This window comes from Suncus etruscus, chromosome 14, assembly GCF_024139225.1.
Source record: "Suncus etruscus isolate mSunEtr1 chromosome 14, mSunEtr1.pri.cur, whole genome shotgun sequence".
Lineage (NCBI taxonomy): Eukaryota > Metazoa > Chordata > Mammalia > Eulipotyphla > Soricidae > Suncus > Suncus etruscus.
Window position 1 is genome coordinate 33408055 of NC_064861.1, and position 15605 is coordinate 33423659.

A 15605-nucleotide genomic window follows, 5' to 3' on the forward strand; every position below is an offset into this window, starting at 1 on the left:
TGGGCTGTCTTGTTTTTTTGGGGAAGCTGCATTGTGTGCTGGACGCTCTTGGGCACAGCTGAGCACACATTTACAGTATTTGCTCTGCCTATGATGGCAGGGCATAGCTACTGTCACCTTTAGAGAGCCTTTTCTTAGGGATTTTGACTATTGGGAGTCCAGGTTACTCTGGCTGTTCTCTAGGAATATGATATTCCTAGGAAATGGTGTTTGCTCAGGGCTGTTGATACTCTCTCCTTCTAGGTTGCTAATTATGGAATGGGAGGCCAGTACGAGCCACACTTTGACTTCTCCAGGGTAAGTCCCGAATCCTGGGTGCTTTCAAGGGTCCTTCTTAAGCTGATTGGAAAAGGATGAAGCTTCTTGGAGCTTTTCAGCCTCTACATCAGCCCTCTTCCTTCCTGTCTTTTGCTGCTGGAGAAGACCCAGTATGAAAGTAGGGGCCTGAGGAGCCCAGCTTCCCCTGTGATGTGTAGAGCCTTCCCAGTGCCCAGCCCTTTCACCATGCCCTGACTCTGCACAGAAACACATGGGTCTTTGTGAAAGTGGTTCCTGCCCCTAGTCCCGTGTCCCCTAGCACCTGGGGTTTCCTCTGAACCTGGGTTGGTGCTCTGCATGCTTTTTCCCTCTCCTGATCCTTCTGGCTCCAGTTCTGTGGGTGGTGGGTGAATCATTTGCAAACTTAGGTGAAAGTTGTTGTTTGTTGCAGCGACCCTTTGACAGCGGCCTCAAAACGGAGGGGAATAGGTTAGCAACGTTTCTTAACTATGTAAGTATCGGTCTCAGGCCTGCCTGTTCACTCTCACTTAATTTTATAGAACGATGAGCAAGATGTTTTCAAGCATTTAGGGACGGGAAATCGCATGGCCACGTTCTTAAACTACGTGAGTATGATGTGTGCAGTGTATGGCCTGAGGGGTTACCCATACCTCTGGGGCAACTCACCAGCTGTTGCTCACTGGCCATGCCCTTCTGCCCTCCACTCCCTTCTTAGCTGGAGTAGAGAGCCAGCCTTCATTCCCAACTGTGGCCTCCTTCTCCAACCCCACCACCCACCACCCAGGGCTTTCACATTCTTGCCTTCTTGCTGATGAAGCTAGAGCTAATCCAGATTTAGGGTGTCCTGAAGGGTCCCATGGCCTTAAAGAGATGCTCTTTAGATGAAAGCCACCTCTTTCCCTAGAGCTTGGTGGCTGCTTCTACCTGCTAACTGCGCCCCTAGCCAAGACTGTTGGGCTCCCCTATTATCTGAAAAACCATTTCCTTTGCCTGAAAGAGCCAGCCTTAAGGAGGCACAGAAACTGGTAGCTGAGAGACCAAAACTTGTGTCTAGTTTTTCCTTGGCATCTCACTTCATTTTTAATTGTGTGGTGATTCTACTAGGGGTTGGGGGTCACACAGGGACACTGTCATGAATGCTGCTGAGAAGAACCAGGACAGGATCTCCTTGTTGGTTTGATGGGCTGAAACAGGAGCTTTCAGTTAAACCCAGAGAGCCGAATTAGTTACCATGGTAACTAGTGCTTTGAAGAGCTAGCTTAGGGCCTGTACAAAGAAGTCTCCCTTGGGAAGTAACATGTTAGTGGAGACTTAAAATTAGTTGGAACATGGCTTCTGGCAGTGCTGAGGATGTCTGGAGAACTAGAAGTAAAAAGGAGCTTGAGATGTTTGGAAAAGAGAAAACTGATGTTGCTCAGAGGCAGCCTGTGAATTGGGAGGGGTCGAAGGAGAGGCTGGTGAGACCGACAAGACCTTTGGTTTCTAGAACAGTCTAGATTTCTAGAGTTGTGGGAAGACATAAGAGGCTTTCATCTTATTCAGTTACCTTATGTCTGTTGAATGCCATTCAGTCTGTCTGGAACGTGTCCTGTGGCCATACTTTTTAGTTCCAAATTTTATTACACCATAGGTGAAAAATACCAAACCAAAACATTTGACATAAGAGAGCCAGATGAGAGAGAAGTGCTGGCTCAGGCATGAGTTGAGGCATGCCTGCGAGCAGGAGTGCGGCCTCACCACCGTGGAACTTGAGTTCCGTTTCATCTGAGGCCTCACCACAGGAGAAAGCAGGGCTTCTGGAGACACGGCGCCCTCCCTGCCCACCTTGGAGGAGGCTGTTCTGGGAAGGTGAGGGTCTGACTAGAGCAGTAGGTTATGAGTGGCAGGTGAAGCAGTTCTAGTGAGGACCACAATAAGTACTAAAAGAGCAAAAAACTCTGGTCAGGGTAGTGCAATATGGAGACATGACCCAGGCTGGATGGGGACACAGAGGATTGGGGTCCAGCAGGCATTTTGCAGGTATAGGTTCTTATTATCCCAACTGAGGACATAGAATAGAGGTTTCTTTTTTTTTCCCCCACTCTCAGAATAGAGGTTTCTTAGTGACCTGTAGCTGTTCCTGAGCCCTGGGCCTGGAGATTGTCTGATGAGACACACAGATGAGACAGAAATTAAGGTTCCAGGTGAGGGAGGAGTCTTCTGGTCTCTAGTGCTGACCTGGAGCAGAGCCTCTGTGCATCTTTGTTCATGCCCAAGGGAGGCTCTCCGTGTATCTTGCCACAGCCTCTGTGGCTTAGGTGTTCTGAGAGCCCTGAATAATCTCTGTGTCTTGTATTCCTAGATGAGTGATGTAGAAGCAGGTGGTGCCACCGTATTTCCTGATCTGGGGGCTGCAATTTGGCCTAAGAAGGTGAGTTCTGGTTCAAGTGGGTCAGAGGTTGGAACTGACTTCAGGCCTCATCTATGCTGTCTGGTCGGGTTGCCCCACCTTCTTGACTCTTACTGTGAAGGGTCTTGGCTCCTCACCTGAATCCTTACAGCTCCAGTTTCCATTGGGGAAAAGGAATAGAAAGGGAAGCCCCGAGGATCGGGATGGGTGCTTGTTTCTAAGCATCTCTCCCACCTGGAAGGCTTTCTTCAGGTGCTCCTCTGTCTATGGAGTCCCAGAGAACTGTTCACTGGGACATTGGAGCTTGGGGTATTTTTGTACAGGAAAGGCTCTCTGAGGCTTGGGTTTGAATCCTTGAGCTGACTAAGCACATCATCTGACAGCATGTCTCTTTTTCCCAGGGCACTGCTGTGTTCTGGTATAACCTCCTACGGAGTGGGGAAGGGGACTACCGGACAAGACATGCTGCCTGCCCTGTGCTTGTGGGCTGCAAGTGGGGTGAGTGGTTTCCAGTGTGGCGCTAACCTTGGAGGCCTGGGCTGTGTTGATCCATGTTAGAATCCAAGCTGGTTGACAACTGCTGATTGTCACAGAGGGAGGCATCCCCACCGGTCCCCACTAACTTCTGGTTTCATTTAGCCATGTTATTGCCTACTTAGTGGGGGAACCTGGGTGGGAGCACTTTTGGGAGACCCAGATGGCCACGGAGGCCCTGAGGAGAAATAGCAATGTCCACATCATGTCCCTGTGGAGTAGACTCTGGTGAGGGTTCTTCAGGGTATTGGGAGACAAAAATTGACACTAGAGAAGGAATGGGTTATCCTAGCTATCAAGGCCCACATACAAGAGGTTCCAGGTTAAATTTAGCATCACAAGTTTTGGGACTGGGTGCATTTGTCACTGGATAAGGAGTGACCTGCTGCAGATGTGTTAGTGTCCCTAAGCAAAAACTTAGTGGGTTAGATAAATCTCACTAGGAATAAGTGGATACACAAGGTGGACGAATATGAAATATGAAAATGAAATAAATGAGACCACACAAAATGAATTGTATGGGGACCCACGTCTAAGGGATGAGAGACAAATTTATTTTTCAGCTGATGACATTTATAAGCACAGGCTCTTCTATGCAGGGTGTCCTCAGGGAGAACAAAGAATAGGAGAGCAGTACAATGGGGAAACAGGCCTAGAATCTACATATCAAATGACTATACTATAGGTGAGAAAGAGCCCTGTTGGAGGTTGGTAATGGAAGTGTTTTTTGGGTAAGCAGAAAAACAGGTTTATCAAGAAAACAGGAGAGAGACAAAAATATTTATGATGTTTATCTGGTTGCTGGGAAGTAGATTTTGGGGGGGATGGAAATAATTGTTTACCATCATAGAGCTAGACTCAGAAAAACAAGCTGCTGGTGCCAGGTTATACAAGAAATACAATTCACAAATAGACTAGCCAGCGGGGAGCTTTAGGCGGGCTTTGGTACTGACATTTCTTTGTAGAAAAGCTGAGGCTGGATTTCTATAGTGACCAAATAAAGAGAAAATGTAATGTCACAGCCATGTTGGAATTACAGCCAATAATCCACGTAAAGGGTCAAATGATTGACTTCTCTGAACGGGCCTTTTGGCAAATAATTCTTTGGGAGGAAGGCACTGCACCAGGAAGGCAAAAAGCCATGACTGGTGCGTGCTTTCTTTAAGTGGGGGGTAACAATACATTCTCTTTTATTTTATTTTATTTTATTTATTATTATTTCTTTTTATGTTACATCTGGCGGCATTTTAGGGGCTATTTCTGGCTTTGAGCTCAGAAATTGCTTTTTGCAGGCTCAGGGGACCAAATGGGAAGCCAAGATTCAAATTACTGTCCTGCATGCAAGGCAAACGCCTTACGTCCATGCGATTTTTTTGGCTTCACTGTCCAATTAGAAGGTAAAGAAATAAACAGTACCAAAGAGAAATTAAAAGTTATTAATTTGATCCTAGCAAGGTAGGATTCAGAAGCTGTAATACACATAGCTAAATAGGTTAAAATAGTATGAAGACTAGAGTATAAGTATATACTATCTTATGAGAATCTAAATATAGGCTGGTTACTGTAACATATAAAGATTAAGAATATATGTTGACACTGGGGAATAAGAACAAATAAGTAAGGCACCTTAAGTGAGAAAATTGTAAGGAGAAGAAAATATTGGAGTAATACTAAAATCTTCTGTTCCTGCATAAGCATAGAAAAGTTAGAATTAGAGAAGAATTAAGCAATAGAAAACCATTGCATATATAAACAAATTTTGATAGGAAATAGTTAGAGGGGGAACTGCTGGTTTGCTGAATATACCCATAAGCACATATAAAAATTTTTTTTTTTACAAATTCCAATGAATTAGATAAGACAGTAAAACTATGTTTGTAGCTGCTTTAAACAAAGGATGCTAAACAAGAAACATACTCAAAGAGTAAAAGGTGGTATTTTGTTTAAGAGTTTATAAGTTCAGTCTTTAGATTTTTAAGAGTTTACCAGTTCAGTCTTAATTTTTATCTGTGGGTTTGACGTTATCTGTTTCCAGGCAGTCTCCAGGGGTTGGCAGCCATGGAATTCTCAGGAATGTTTATCTGCATTCTGGTATTTAGATGTCAGAGGACTGGGGGTTGGAATCAGCAGCTGAAGTCAGCAGGGGGTTGAGGAGGTGAAGTGGGCAAGCAGAGCTTGTGTGTCTATTCAGGGGAGACTCATTTCAGGCAGACACTATCCAGCGGGTTAGGTAGTTTCTGTGGATTTTTTTTTTTTTTTTTTGAAGAACTGGAAAACTTAAGTTAGAAATTAGTGGAGGCATGATAGTTGCTTACTTTTGACTGGGTTCCAGAGAAACTGTTTTTAGACCTGTAGTGAATTTAGATAGCTTTAATTATTTTCAGGGGAAGCTATATGCTTCCCTTTTAAATTTATATTCCAGAAGTTTTATAAAATAAAAGATATTATAAAGGGAGTGTGGGCAGAGAAACTCCATTCTTTGTTTTTAGGATGGTAAAAAGGGCTGTAGTTTCTACCTATAAGAAAGGATGAAATTTTCTATGTTACTTTGATTGCAAGGGAATGCAATTGACTGGATTAATTCTGCAGTTATAATTCCTGGAAAAGATCAGATTGATTAGTGGGATTTTCTGAGCAGATCAGGCCTCAGAGCTGCAAGTGTTCCTCTCCCTTTGGGAGGACAGAATTTTATTTGAAATGATAACACAAAACTTAAGTAAAAGCAATCACAGTATTAATTATTGCACACTGGTTATGAAGCAAGGTAAATTTTCTATAGTTATAATATTTAAATGCATTTTATAAGCAAGTAAATAAAGTAGTGGTGATAGGTATAGGTATTTTTAGAGGCTAGAAATAGAAGGAAAATAAAAGAAGCAAAATTTTTTGACGTAATAGCAATTTAAGTTGAATTTAGTTATACATAAGATACATAAAATAATTATTGTATACTTAAAAGAAATGTTTGTTAAGAAAACTACATAATTGACATAACTGATTATATTGTATACATATTTAAATAAAGGAGAGCAAATTTATAGAGAAAATCATAGAAAGAATAGAGAGAGAAAAAATATTTTTTCTTGTTATTTAAATGAAAAGTTAAGTAGCAAGCAAGATGTGAAAATTAATGTAAGTTACTTGTTAACTGACATTCATGTGAAGGCACAGTGCCAGTCTTACTTAGGAAAAACTTGAATTCTCTGCTGGGAGAAAACACAGCTGAAATATATTACTGTTATTTTTTTCACTATAATTATTAGGGTAAGACTTTTCTGGTAAGGTTAAAGTTAGATTAGTAGATGAATAAACTTCGTTACTAATGACCAGTTTGTTCTAATAAATAAGTAAATTTCAATTAAGCCCTTTAAAAATGCATATAAAACAAATGCAGAAAGTTGTTGCCAGTCACATGTTAACTTAAAATTTTATTTCCAGATAGCCGAAATTAAAATTATATTGTTAAACAGAAGTTTAGTAAGATTGGAGAAATTTTCATTTTTGGAGACAGCCATTTGAAGGCTGTCTGCAAATCTGGACTGCAGAGAAGGCGTTCCTATACATATGCAAATTAAGATAGCTATTAAGTACCATAATAATTTTGGAGATGCAAAGAGGCAAAATTTTGTCAAATTTACTGAAAACACAGAGCAACAATTAAATTTAAAAAATTGCAATTTAGTGATTTAGGTCATAATAAGATATGTAGCTCCGATTTTATAAGCACTGTAACATGAGGTTGAAAACATCTTAATATCTAATTCCTAGAATTTTTCTATATAAAACATTAGATTATTTCCAATATAGAACACAATAATTCAGTTTGAGCATGTAATATCATAAATCCACTATTTTTATTTAAACAGTTACACTTATTTTAAACCTTTAAAGACCATATTGATGTTGATGGCCAAAAGCTACTATATATATATATATATATATATAATAACAATTTATTTTTAGTAAAGAATATAAATTTACTTTACTGGTTTTATGCGCTAAATATGAGCAGCGGGAGTGGAGGTAGGTTTTAAATTAAGTAGTAGTAGTGTTTTGAAAATAATTTTGCACTAATAGACTGACTAATCAAATGGCCTGATTAATTAACTAGCTGTAATGCCATTAACTACTAGAATTAGAGTTTTAGAGTTTGGGGATAAGTCCCCTTTTACCAAATAAAGTACTAAAATTTGGTGAAAATTTGAGGGCATCCTTTGAAGGTGAATTACACCTCAAGTAGATTAAGACCAGTGCTGGCAGGTGGTATATGCCAGCTATTAAATTAACATTTTAAAACTTATATTAAGGCTTAAAGATGGAAATGATGAAAATTTCCCTTGTTTATAAAAATAATATTAATACAGGTAATTAAATGCGAGATGTTTATTAAAGACAAAATTAGTTTTTAGACGTATCATTATTTAGGATAACAATAAAGAATTATTACAATTAGATAGCATTTTAAATATTATTTCGACCAATGATATTACGCTTAAAGAAAGTTATCATGACCGAGATTAAATTTAAAACTGTTAATAAAATTAAGTTGTTAAAAATATCATGCATACACAAAATTAGCAATATTATCCAAAATGGTTAAATCTTAATTAACTGCAACATTATTAGACAATTTTGATTTATTAAAAACTTTAATAGAAAGTTAGAGAAATTTGGAAACCTTAAGAAATCCAGACCTTATTTTGTTAACCAATAAGCTCTGTGGGGGGGATCCCTTCCCTCTCAGGGAACCTAAAAGCGGCTTGGATTTAAAGGGCAAACACATTTTTTTTCTTTGCTTTTCTCTGAGGCCAGGTTTGACCTAGGAAAAGCTGTTTTGTCAAAGTTTGCACATCTGTAATATACTCAGTTATAGTAAAAAGCACTCACTGTTTCAACACACAATTTTTAACATACAATCTCAATGCACACTCAAACTTTTAGATTCACACAGCACATAAATTGACAAACAATATAAAAATGAGTTACACAAAAATGTAATGTCACAGCCATGTTGGAATTACAGCCAATAATCCCTGTAAAGGGTCAAATGATTGACTTCTCTGAATGGGCCTTTTGGCAAATAATTCTTTGGGAGGAAGGCACTGCACCAGGAAGGCAAAAAGCCATGCCTGGTGCGTGCTGCTTAAGTGTGGGGTAACAGTGACCTGCGACATGGAAGTCAGAGAGAGGCTAGGATCAAATCCTAGAGGCCAGGTTGCCAGAGCAATAGCACAGTGGTAGGATATTTGCCTTGCATATGCCTGACCCAAGATGGACCCAGGCTCAATCCCCGGCATCCCATATGGGCATCCCCAAGCCTGCCAGGGAACGATTTCTGAGTGCACAACTAGGAGTAATCCCGGAGCACTTCGGGTGTGGCCCCAAAACCAAAACCCAAAAACAAACAAAAACAACTCAGAGGCCAAACCTGAGTCTTATTATGGACAGTGGTGAAGAGTCATGGAGGGTCCCGAGCCTAATATAATAGGGTGTGATGATAGATTTATAGCCCTTCAGAGGGTGGAATAAGGATGTATTTTAGGAGTTAGTGTATAAGAATTCCAAGAGCATGAGCAATAACACAGTGGGTAGGGAACTTGCTTATATGTGGTTGACCCAGGTTTGACCCCTGTCATTTCATTTCCTCTGATCCCTGCCAGGAGTGATTCCTGAGTGCAGAGCCAGGAGTAAACCCTAGACACTGTTGAATATGATCCAAAAACAAACAAGCAAAAAAATTCCAAGATGGAAAAATCAATAGTAGCACTATTAACTTGTTATATAGAAATGTGTGTGAGAATATCAGAAGGGATCAACAGAAGAGTGAAAAGGTCTCTGGGAATGGGAGTTCAGTTAGGATAAGTAGGAAATTGTTTTTTTAAATTATAAGTTTTATCTACACTTTTATTTTTTCAAGAACAATCATGTATTGCTTTGGATTAAATTATATAAAAAGGCTGTGTGTCTTCAGTGTTGTAAAAATAGTTGTATTTATTTTGAATGATAAGGAATGAAATCATGGTTTGTGTGTTCGTGAGACACAGATATAGCTGACAGTCAGTACTAGCTCAGTTTTGCTGCTTGTCCCTACCATACACAATTAGTTCCACTGTCTGTGGCTCCTTTGGGGATTACCCAACCTCCACAAGTCCCAGGTTTCTCCTCAAGCTTCTTCTTCTACCTTCAGTCTCTGTTTACCGTATCTCAATAATACTAAGTTTCAGGATAGTTTATGATTTGATGTTTCTCTCCTGACCCAGTTCCTAGATTCCCTGGGTATAGGGCCTTTCTACTTGCTTCCCAGGGTACACTTATTCAGATTCATGTCCCAGACAAGATGGGTTCATATTCCCTGTCCCTGTTTTTTGCTCTGTTTTCACATAGTTTTTGAGCTGCTGAACTAACCAACAAAATTGTAACATGCTTTCTCTCTGTTCACAGTCTCCAATAAGTGGTTCCATGAACGAGGACAGGAATTCTTGAGGCCATGTGGATCAACAGAAGTTGACTGACATTTTTTCCTGCTCTTCCCTTTTCTGGCCCCACAACCCATGTTGTTTTCAAATTCAATATGACATCTTTCAGGCCCAGTCAGGCGGGTCTGTGGATGAGTGAAAGTCTGGAGCAGAGGGAGAATGGACTGGAGAGAGTTGTTGTAGACCTGAATCCTAGTCTCCCTGGGCAGCCTATCCATCTCTGACTCCCAAATACAAGGTTTGAACAACTACAACAAACTCAAGCTGTGTAGAGCACCTCACACAAAGGTGCCTTTGTACCTCAGATGTTTTTGGTGTGAGACATTTCAGTGAACCAAAGTTCTGATCATTTGTTTACATGTTTGTTTTTATGACATTTTTGTCAATATGGCTTTAACCAAAAAATAAAATGTCCCTGCCAAAAGCCTTAAAGTTGGAGTATTTGGAGTATTTTTTAAAACAGGAACTTTCTTTTTTACTACCAAGTTTACTACGCACAATGCATCTCTTCTGTGCATACACAGTCTGCCTAAGGAGCTTTAATGGAAAAACTCTGACCTTGAGTTTTAATATTTCTGTCTCCTCCAAACTTCAGTATCTTACTGGAAAATGAGCTAAATAACCTCTCTGCTTCCCAATGAATGTAGAAGACATATATTATGATAGTAATACTTTCATAACATGAAATTTCGTATTTTTAACTTTGAGATATAAATGCAGATGTATGTATTTGATACATAGATTAAAGCCTAAAGAATGCCAGTGTGAGCATAAGTGCCTTGTCACTATTACCCTGGTGAGAGAAGAGAATGTTCTCAGACCTGTACCTCAAGGCATAGACAACTCAATGGTAACCGCTATCTAGTGACTTGTGGACAAATGCTTTATTTTTGGGGAGGGTAGTTTTACTACCCTTGTCTACATATCTAAATAAGTAGTTATTTTGTTTTCTGATTTTGAACTTTTTACAAATGTGATTAGTGTGCTTGGGTAAGGTAGATGGCTCTTTTAATTCTTTTAGCTTTTAAGATTCATTTGTAGCTGAAATTCTTTTAAAAAATTCTTATAGTCCATTCAGTTTTTTTTCTCAATGTGTATTTTAGAATAATACCATAAGACAGCAAACATGCTAATGATAGTCTTTTAAGTTGGCTTTAGTTTTTATTTATGTGAATAATACCATACTAGCTAGCTTTACATTTTTATTTATTTTTATTATTTATTTGTTTATTTGTTTATTTTGGTCTTTGGGGCCACACCTGGCAGTGCTAAGCAGTTACACCTGGCTCTGCACTCAGAAATCGTTCCTGGCTGGGGGGACCATATGGGATGCCGGGGATCGAACCTGCGTCTGTCCTGGGTAAGCCGCATGCAAGGCAAACACCCTACAACTGTGCTACCACTCCGGCCCCTAGCTTTACATTTTGTTGTTGTTCCAGAGAGTTGGGCACTTTTTTAGATGTGGTTGACCCAATTTGATCTGCAGAACCTCATGGTTCCCTGAGCACTGCCAGAAGGGATCCCTGAGCACAGAGCCATGAGTAGCCCAACACCTCCCAAAATATTAAAAAGTTTTAATTGAGATAAAATGATTTATACATGTTAATGTTTATACTTTGGTGTACAAAGTTAATGGATTTCCGCCATGACCAAAATGCCCCAAATCCTCCACCAACATCCTTATTATCAGCATTTTATACATGACTCCTGGTATATGTCAACAATTTCTCTGAATTATATAACTAGAAATGGAAATGTTGGGTCTCTGTAGATGTCTTCAACTTTACCATGTAATGTATTCCATAATAGGTACAAAATCTCATAAGGAATAAATGAGAGTTGGTTTTGTTTGTTTGTTTTGGGGTCACACCCAGCTGTGCTGAGAGGTCACTCCTGGCTGTGCACTCAGAGGTCACTCCTGGGCAGAGCTCAGGGGACAATATGGAATACTGGGGATCAAATCTGGGTTTGACACAAGAAAGGCAAGTACCTTACCTGTTATACTGTCTCTCCAGCTCTGTAAATGAAAGAAGTTTCTGAACCTTTTAGATATTGTCATACTTTTGATTTTTTATTTTTATTTTTATTTTTTTGGTTTTTTGGGCCACACGCATTTGATGCTCAGGGGTTACTCCTGGCTAAGCACTCAGAAATTGCCCCTGGCTTGGGGGAACCATATGGAACACTGGGGAATCGAACCGCAGTTTCGATCTTTCCTTGGCTAGCGCTTGCAAGGCAGACACCTTACCTCTAGCGCCACCTCGCTGGCCCCCTGATTTTATCTAGTCTATTAAATATGGAACATGAACATAATTATTAATGGCACATAGCACTTTTGTGTGTTTTATCATTCTTGTTTTTCTTCGTGGGTATAAAGTATTACTCAGAAAATTTTAAGATACTTATGGATTTGAGATTTGGGGGATATTTTTGGTTTGTTGGGCCACACCTGGCAGTGCTCAAGGGTTACTAGTGGCTCTGTACTCAGAAATAGCTCCTGGCTCTGGGGGAACATATAGGATATTGGGGATCAAACTCGTGTCCATCTTGGGTCAGCCATATGCAAGATAAGTGCCCTACTGCTATGCTACCACTCTGGCCCCTTGGATTTGAGGTCTTTGCTGTTTGTAATAACTTCTGTCTTTGATGAGCAATTCTTACTTTTTTATTAAATAGATGGTTTCCCTTTTTATTAGCATTTAAAAATTTTTGTTTAAGAAATTCATTCATATTATGCATAGTTTTAAATGCACAGCTCTTAAAAGCCTCTTTTAGACAGTTAATACCATTGATATATTTTCTATATTCTTTCCAAAAACCATCATAATCTTGATTTTTTTCCATATATGTCTATAATACACCTGGGTTTTTGTTTTTGTTTTTGTTTTGTTTTGTTTTGGGGCCACACCTGGCGCCACTCAGGGGTTACTCCTGGCTCTGCACTCAGAATTTAGTCCTGGCAGGCTCAGGAAGGACCATCCAGGATACTGGGAATCGAACCCCGGGTTCCTCCTGGGTCAGTCACATGCAAGGCAAACGCTGTACCGCCGTGCTATTGCTCCAGCCCTCATGGATTTTATTTTTGAGTGAATATTAAGAGTATAAACATTTTGGACATATTTTATTCCTCTCTTTCCCTTTAAAAATTATTTTTTAGGAGCCGGAGAGATAGCATGGAGGTAAGGCATTTGCCTTTCATGCAGAAGGTCATTGGTTTGAATCCCGGCATCGCATATGCTCCCCCGTGCCTGCCAGGAGCAATTTCTGAGCATGGAGCCAGGAGTAATCCCTGAGCACTGCTGGGTGTGACCCAAAAACCACACACAAAATATATTTTTTAGTTTTTGGGTTTTTTGGGTCACACCTGGCAGTGATCAGGGCTTATTCCTGGTGCTATACTCAAGAGCACTCCTGGTGGTGCTCGGGTGGCCACATGGGATGCTGAGGATCCAGTGCCTGCTTGTAAGGGCTTGTAATGGGCTGCTTGTAAGGCAAAGGCCTTCCCTATTCACTATATTATTACTCTGGCCTCTTATCTGGCCCCTTTATTATTGTATAGGACTGAGGGAAAACTCCAGAAAGTTTTGTTTTTTTCAGTTCTCTTGAGACTTCCAAGATCTCTGCTAGTTTCTTTGCCTTTAAACAGAGGTTGGGCCCTTTATCTGAATTCTCAGTCTTTTTTTCTGTTTCTAGAATTAAAAAAAAAATCTTAGGGCCCGGAGAGATAGCACAGCGGCATTTGCCTTGCAAGCAGCCGATCCAGGACCAAAGGTGGTTGGTTCAAATCCCGGTGTCCCACATGGTCCCCCGTGCCTGCCAGGAGCTATTTCTGAGCAGACAGCCAGGAGTAACCCTGAGCATCGCCGGGTGTGACCCAAAAAAACCAAAATAAATAAATAAATAAAAAAAAATCTTAACTGTAAAAAAAAAGGCTACAGACTTTTGGCTTATCATCCTGAGATTAATTCTTTCCCAAGATCTACTGTTCATGATTATTTTTGACAAGGATATTGGTTCACCATAACTACTTCATCTTGGCTGAAATTGGAAATCAAGTTGTTCACTTGATTTTTTTAAAGTTATTTTTCAAATGAAATAAAATAAGAGATAAAAAACCATGTCTGATATCGCCCTTTGTTATCTGATATAACAAGATATTCTCCATTTATCTTGAATGTTTCTTGCATTAAGCATAGAGTCAATCTTTTATTTTTCATATAAAGCTCTTTAAAAATATTTTATTGAAACCATTGTGATTTACAAAGTTTTTCATAGCTAGGCTTCAGGCATACAATGAATCAGGGCCAATCCCACCACCACTGTCAACGTCTCTCCATCAATATTCCCCAAGTGCATCACATGTCACCCCTTCTGCCCACCAGACTGCCAGTATAACAGGCCCATTTTAAGTTTAGATTGTTAAAGTTTGGGTCTCTTGATTCCACTGTTGTTGACTTTTGTTTGTATATTTAGTTCTGTCATTTTTTTTTCTCCGCCAATGCACCTGAGACAGCTTGTTTTTCTCTGCTTCCACTTGGTTTCTTTATCACTATACTCTGGGTAGACTCAATCTCTTAAGGAATGTGCTATGTGTAGTTTCCTGTCAATTTTAGTGCAGACCTGGAAAAAAACAAAATATTCTTAAAATACAGAAAATTATTTTGAGCAATCTTTATTAATTTAGCTTTGCAGTAGTATATTTACTATGGCACCAGAGTTGAACATTCTATTTGTGTTTACTAGTTTTCTAAGGATATTATAGTCTGTTATTTTAAATGCATAGATTTTTAGAATAAGAAATTAATAAATAATATATTAATATAATATATTTACAGTATATATAACACACGTATTATGTAATATATTATACAATATAGTTATATCTTATATGTTTATATATTATATAAATTAATAAATGTATACACATATATACTATTTTTATATATTCAGAAATTATTAACCAGGTGAGAAAATATAGCTAAATAAAATAATATTTTACCTTTAAAGAATCTAGAATAGAGGGAGATCTGAGACAGGAAAGATCATGAAGGAGCAGGAAGGAGGCTGCTTAGCTTAGAGGCCATTTCCCAAAATGAAATATGAACATGGCGGTTAGGGCCTTGTAATAAAGCTGGATATCTCCTGGAAAAAAAAAAGAATCTAAAATAATTGAAGAGATTCTTAAATGGATTTGTGAAATGTGGAATGTAACCATGCCCAAGAAGCACAAGAAAGTATATCTTAATTTGGGACATTTGCACTAGAATAAGCAACATTAAACCTGGTTCTTAAAGTTGGTTAGAAATGTGCTTTCTCCTCTTTCTCAGTTTAAATAGATGCCCATGGATTAAAAATTAGGGAAAGAAATATTGACGTCAGAAGAGGTAAGAAGAATAAATAAGTCTTTACTACTTACTCTTCCACCCTAGTTCCTTTTCCTTCCACGTACCAGATTTGGTTTAAAGGTTTGAGGAAACATAATACTGAACTCAAATATTTAATTATTTTTTAGTACTGGGGAGACATTACAGTGGGTAGAGCATTTGCCTTGCACATAACAGACCCAGGCTTGATCCTCAGCACCCTCTATGTTCCCTGAGCCCACCAGGAAATATCCATGAGTTAAGAGCCAGAAGTAAATCCTGAGCACTACCAGATGTGCCATCCCAAAAACAAAACCACAAAAAAGCCCATCTGGGGGCTGCAGAGATAGCACAATGGGTAAGATACTTTCCTTGCATGCAGCCCACTCAGGTTTAATTTCCAGCACTCCTAGTCCCCTGACCCCTGCCAGGAAGATTCCTGAATGCACAGCCAGGAGTAAATCCTGAGGACGTACGTGTGTGTGTGTGTGTGTGTGTGTGTGTGTGTGTGTGTGTGTGTGTGTGTGTAAACAATAACAGACAACAACATATGAAAACTGAAGA

General features: G+C 39.4%; 1 protein-coding gene across 4 annotated transcripts in view; it reads left to right on the top strand.

The window, feature by feature from the left end:
- Positions 1 to 10110, top strand: part of P4HA2 (prolyl 4-hydroxylase subunit alpha 2) — a 41764-nt gene extending 31654 nt beyond the window's left edge. Inside the window, exons 10-15 of one of the 4 annotated variants that reach the window (XM_049786744.1) lie at positions 244 to 297; positions 710 to 769; positions 819 to 884; positions 2621 to 2689; positions 3070 to 3166; positions 9644 to 10110. In XM_049786744.1, coding sequence (XP_049642701.1) covers positions 244 to 297; positions 710 to 769; positions 819 to 884; positions 2621 to 2689; positions 3070 to 3166; positions 9644 to 9714 — 417 coding nt within the window. In that variant the 3' untranslated portion in view covers positions 9715 to 10110. Of the gene's footprint in view, positions 1 to 243; positions 298 to 416; positions 609 to 709; positions 770 to 818; positions 885 to 2620; positions 2690 to 3069; positions 3167 to 9643 lie in introns of those variants that run through there. The other 3 variants (XM_049786742.1, XM_049786741.1, XM_049786743.1) reach the window with 3 other exon arrangements.
- Positions 10111 to 15605: the final 5495 nt, after the last annotated feature.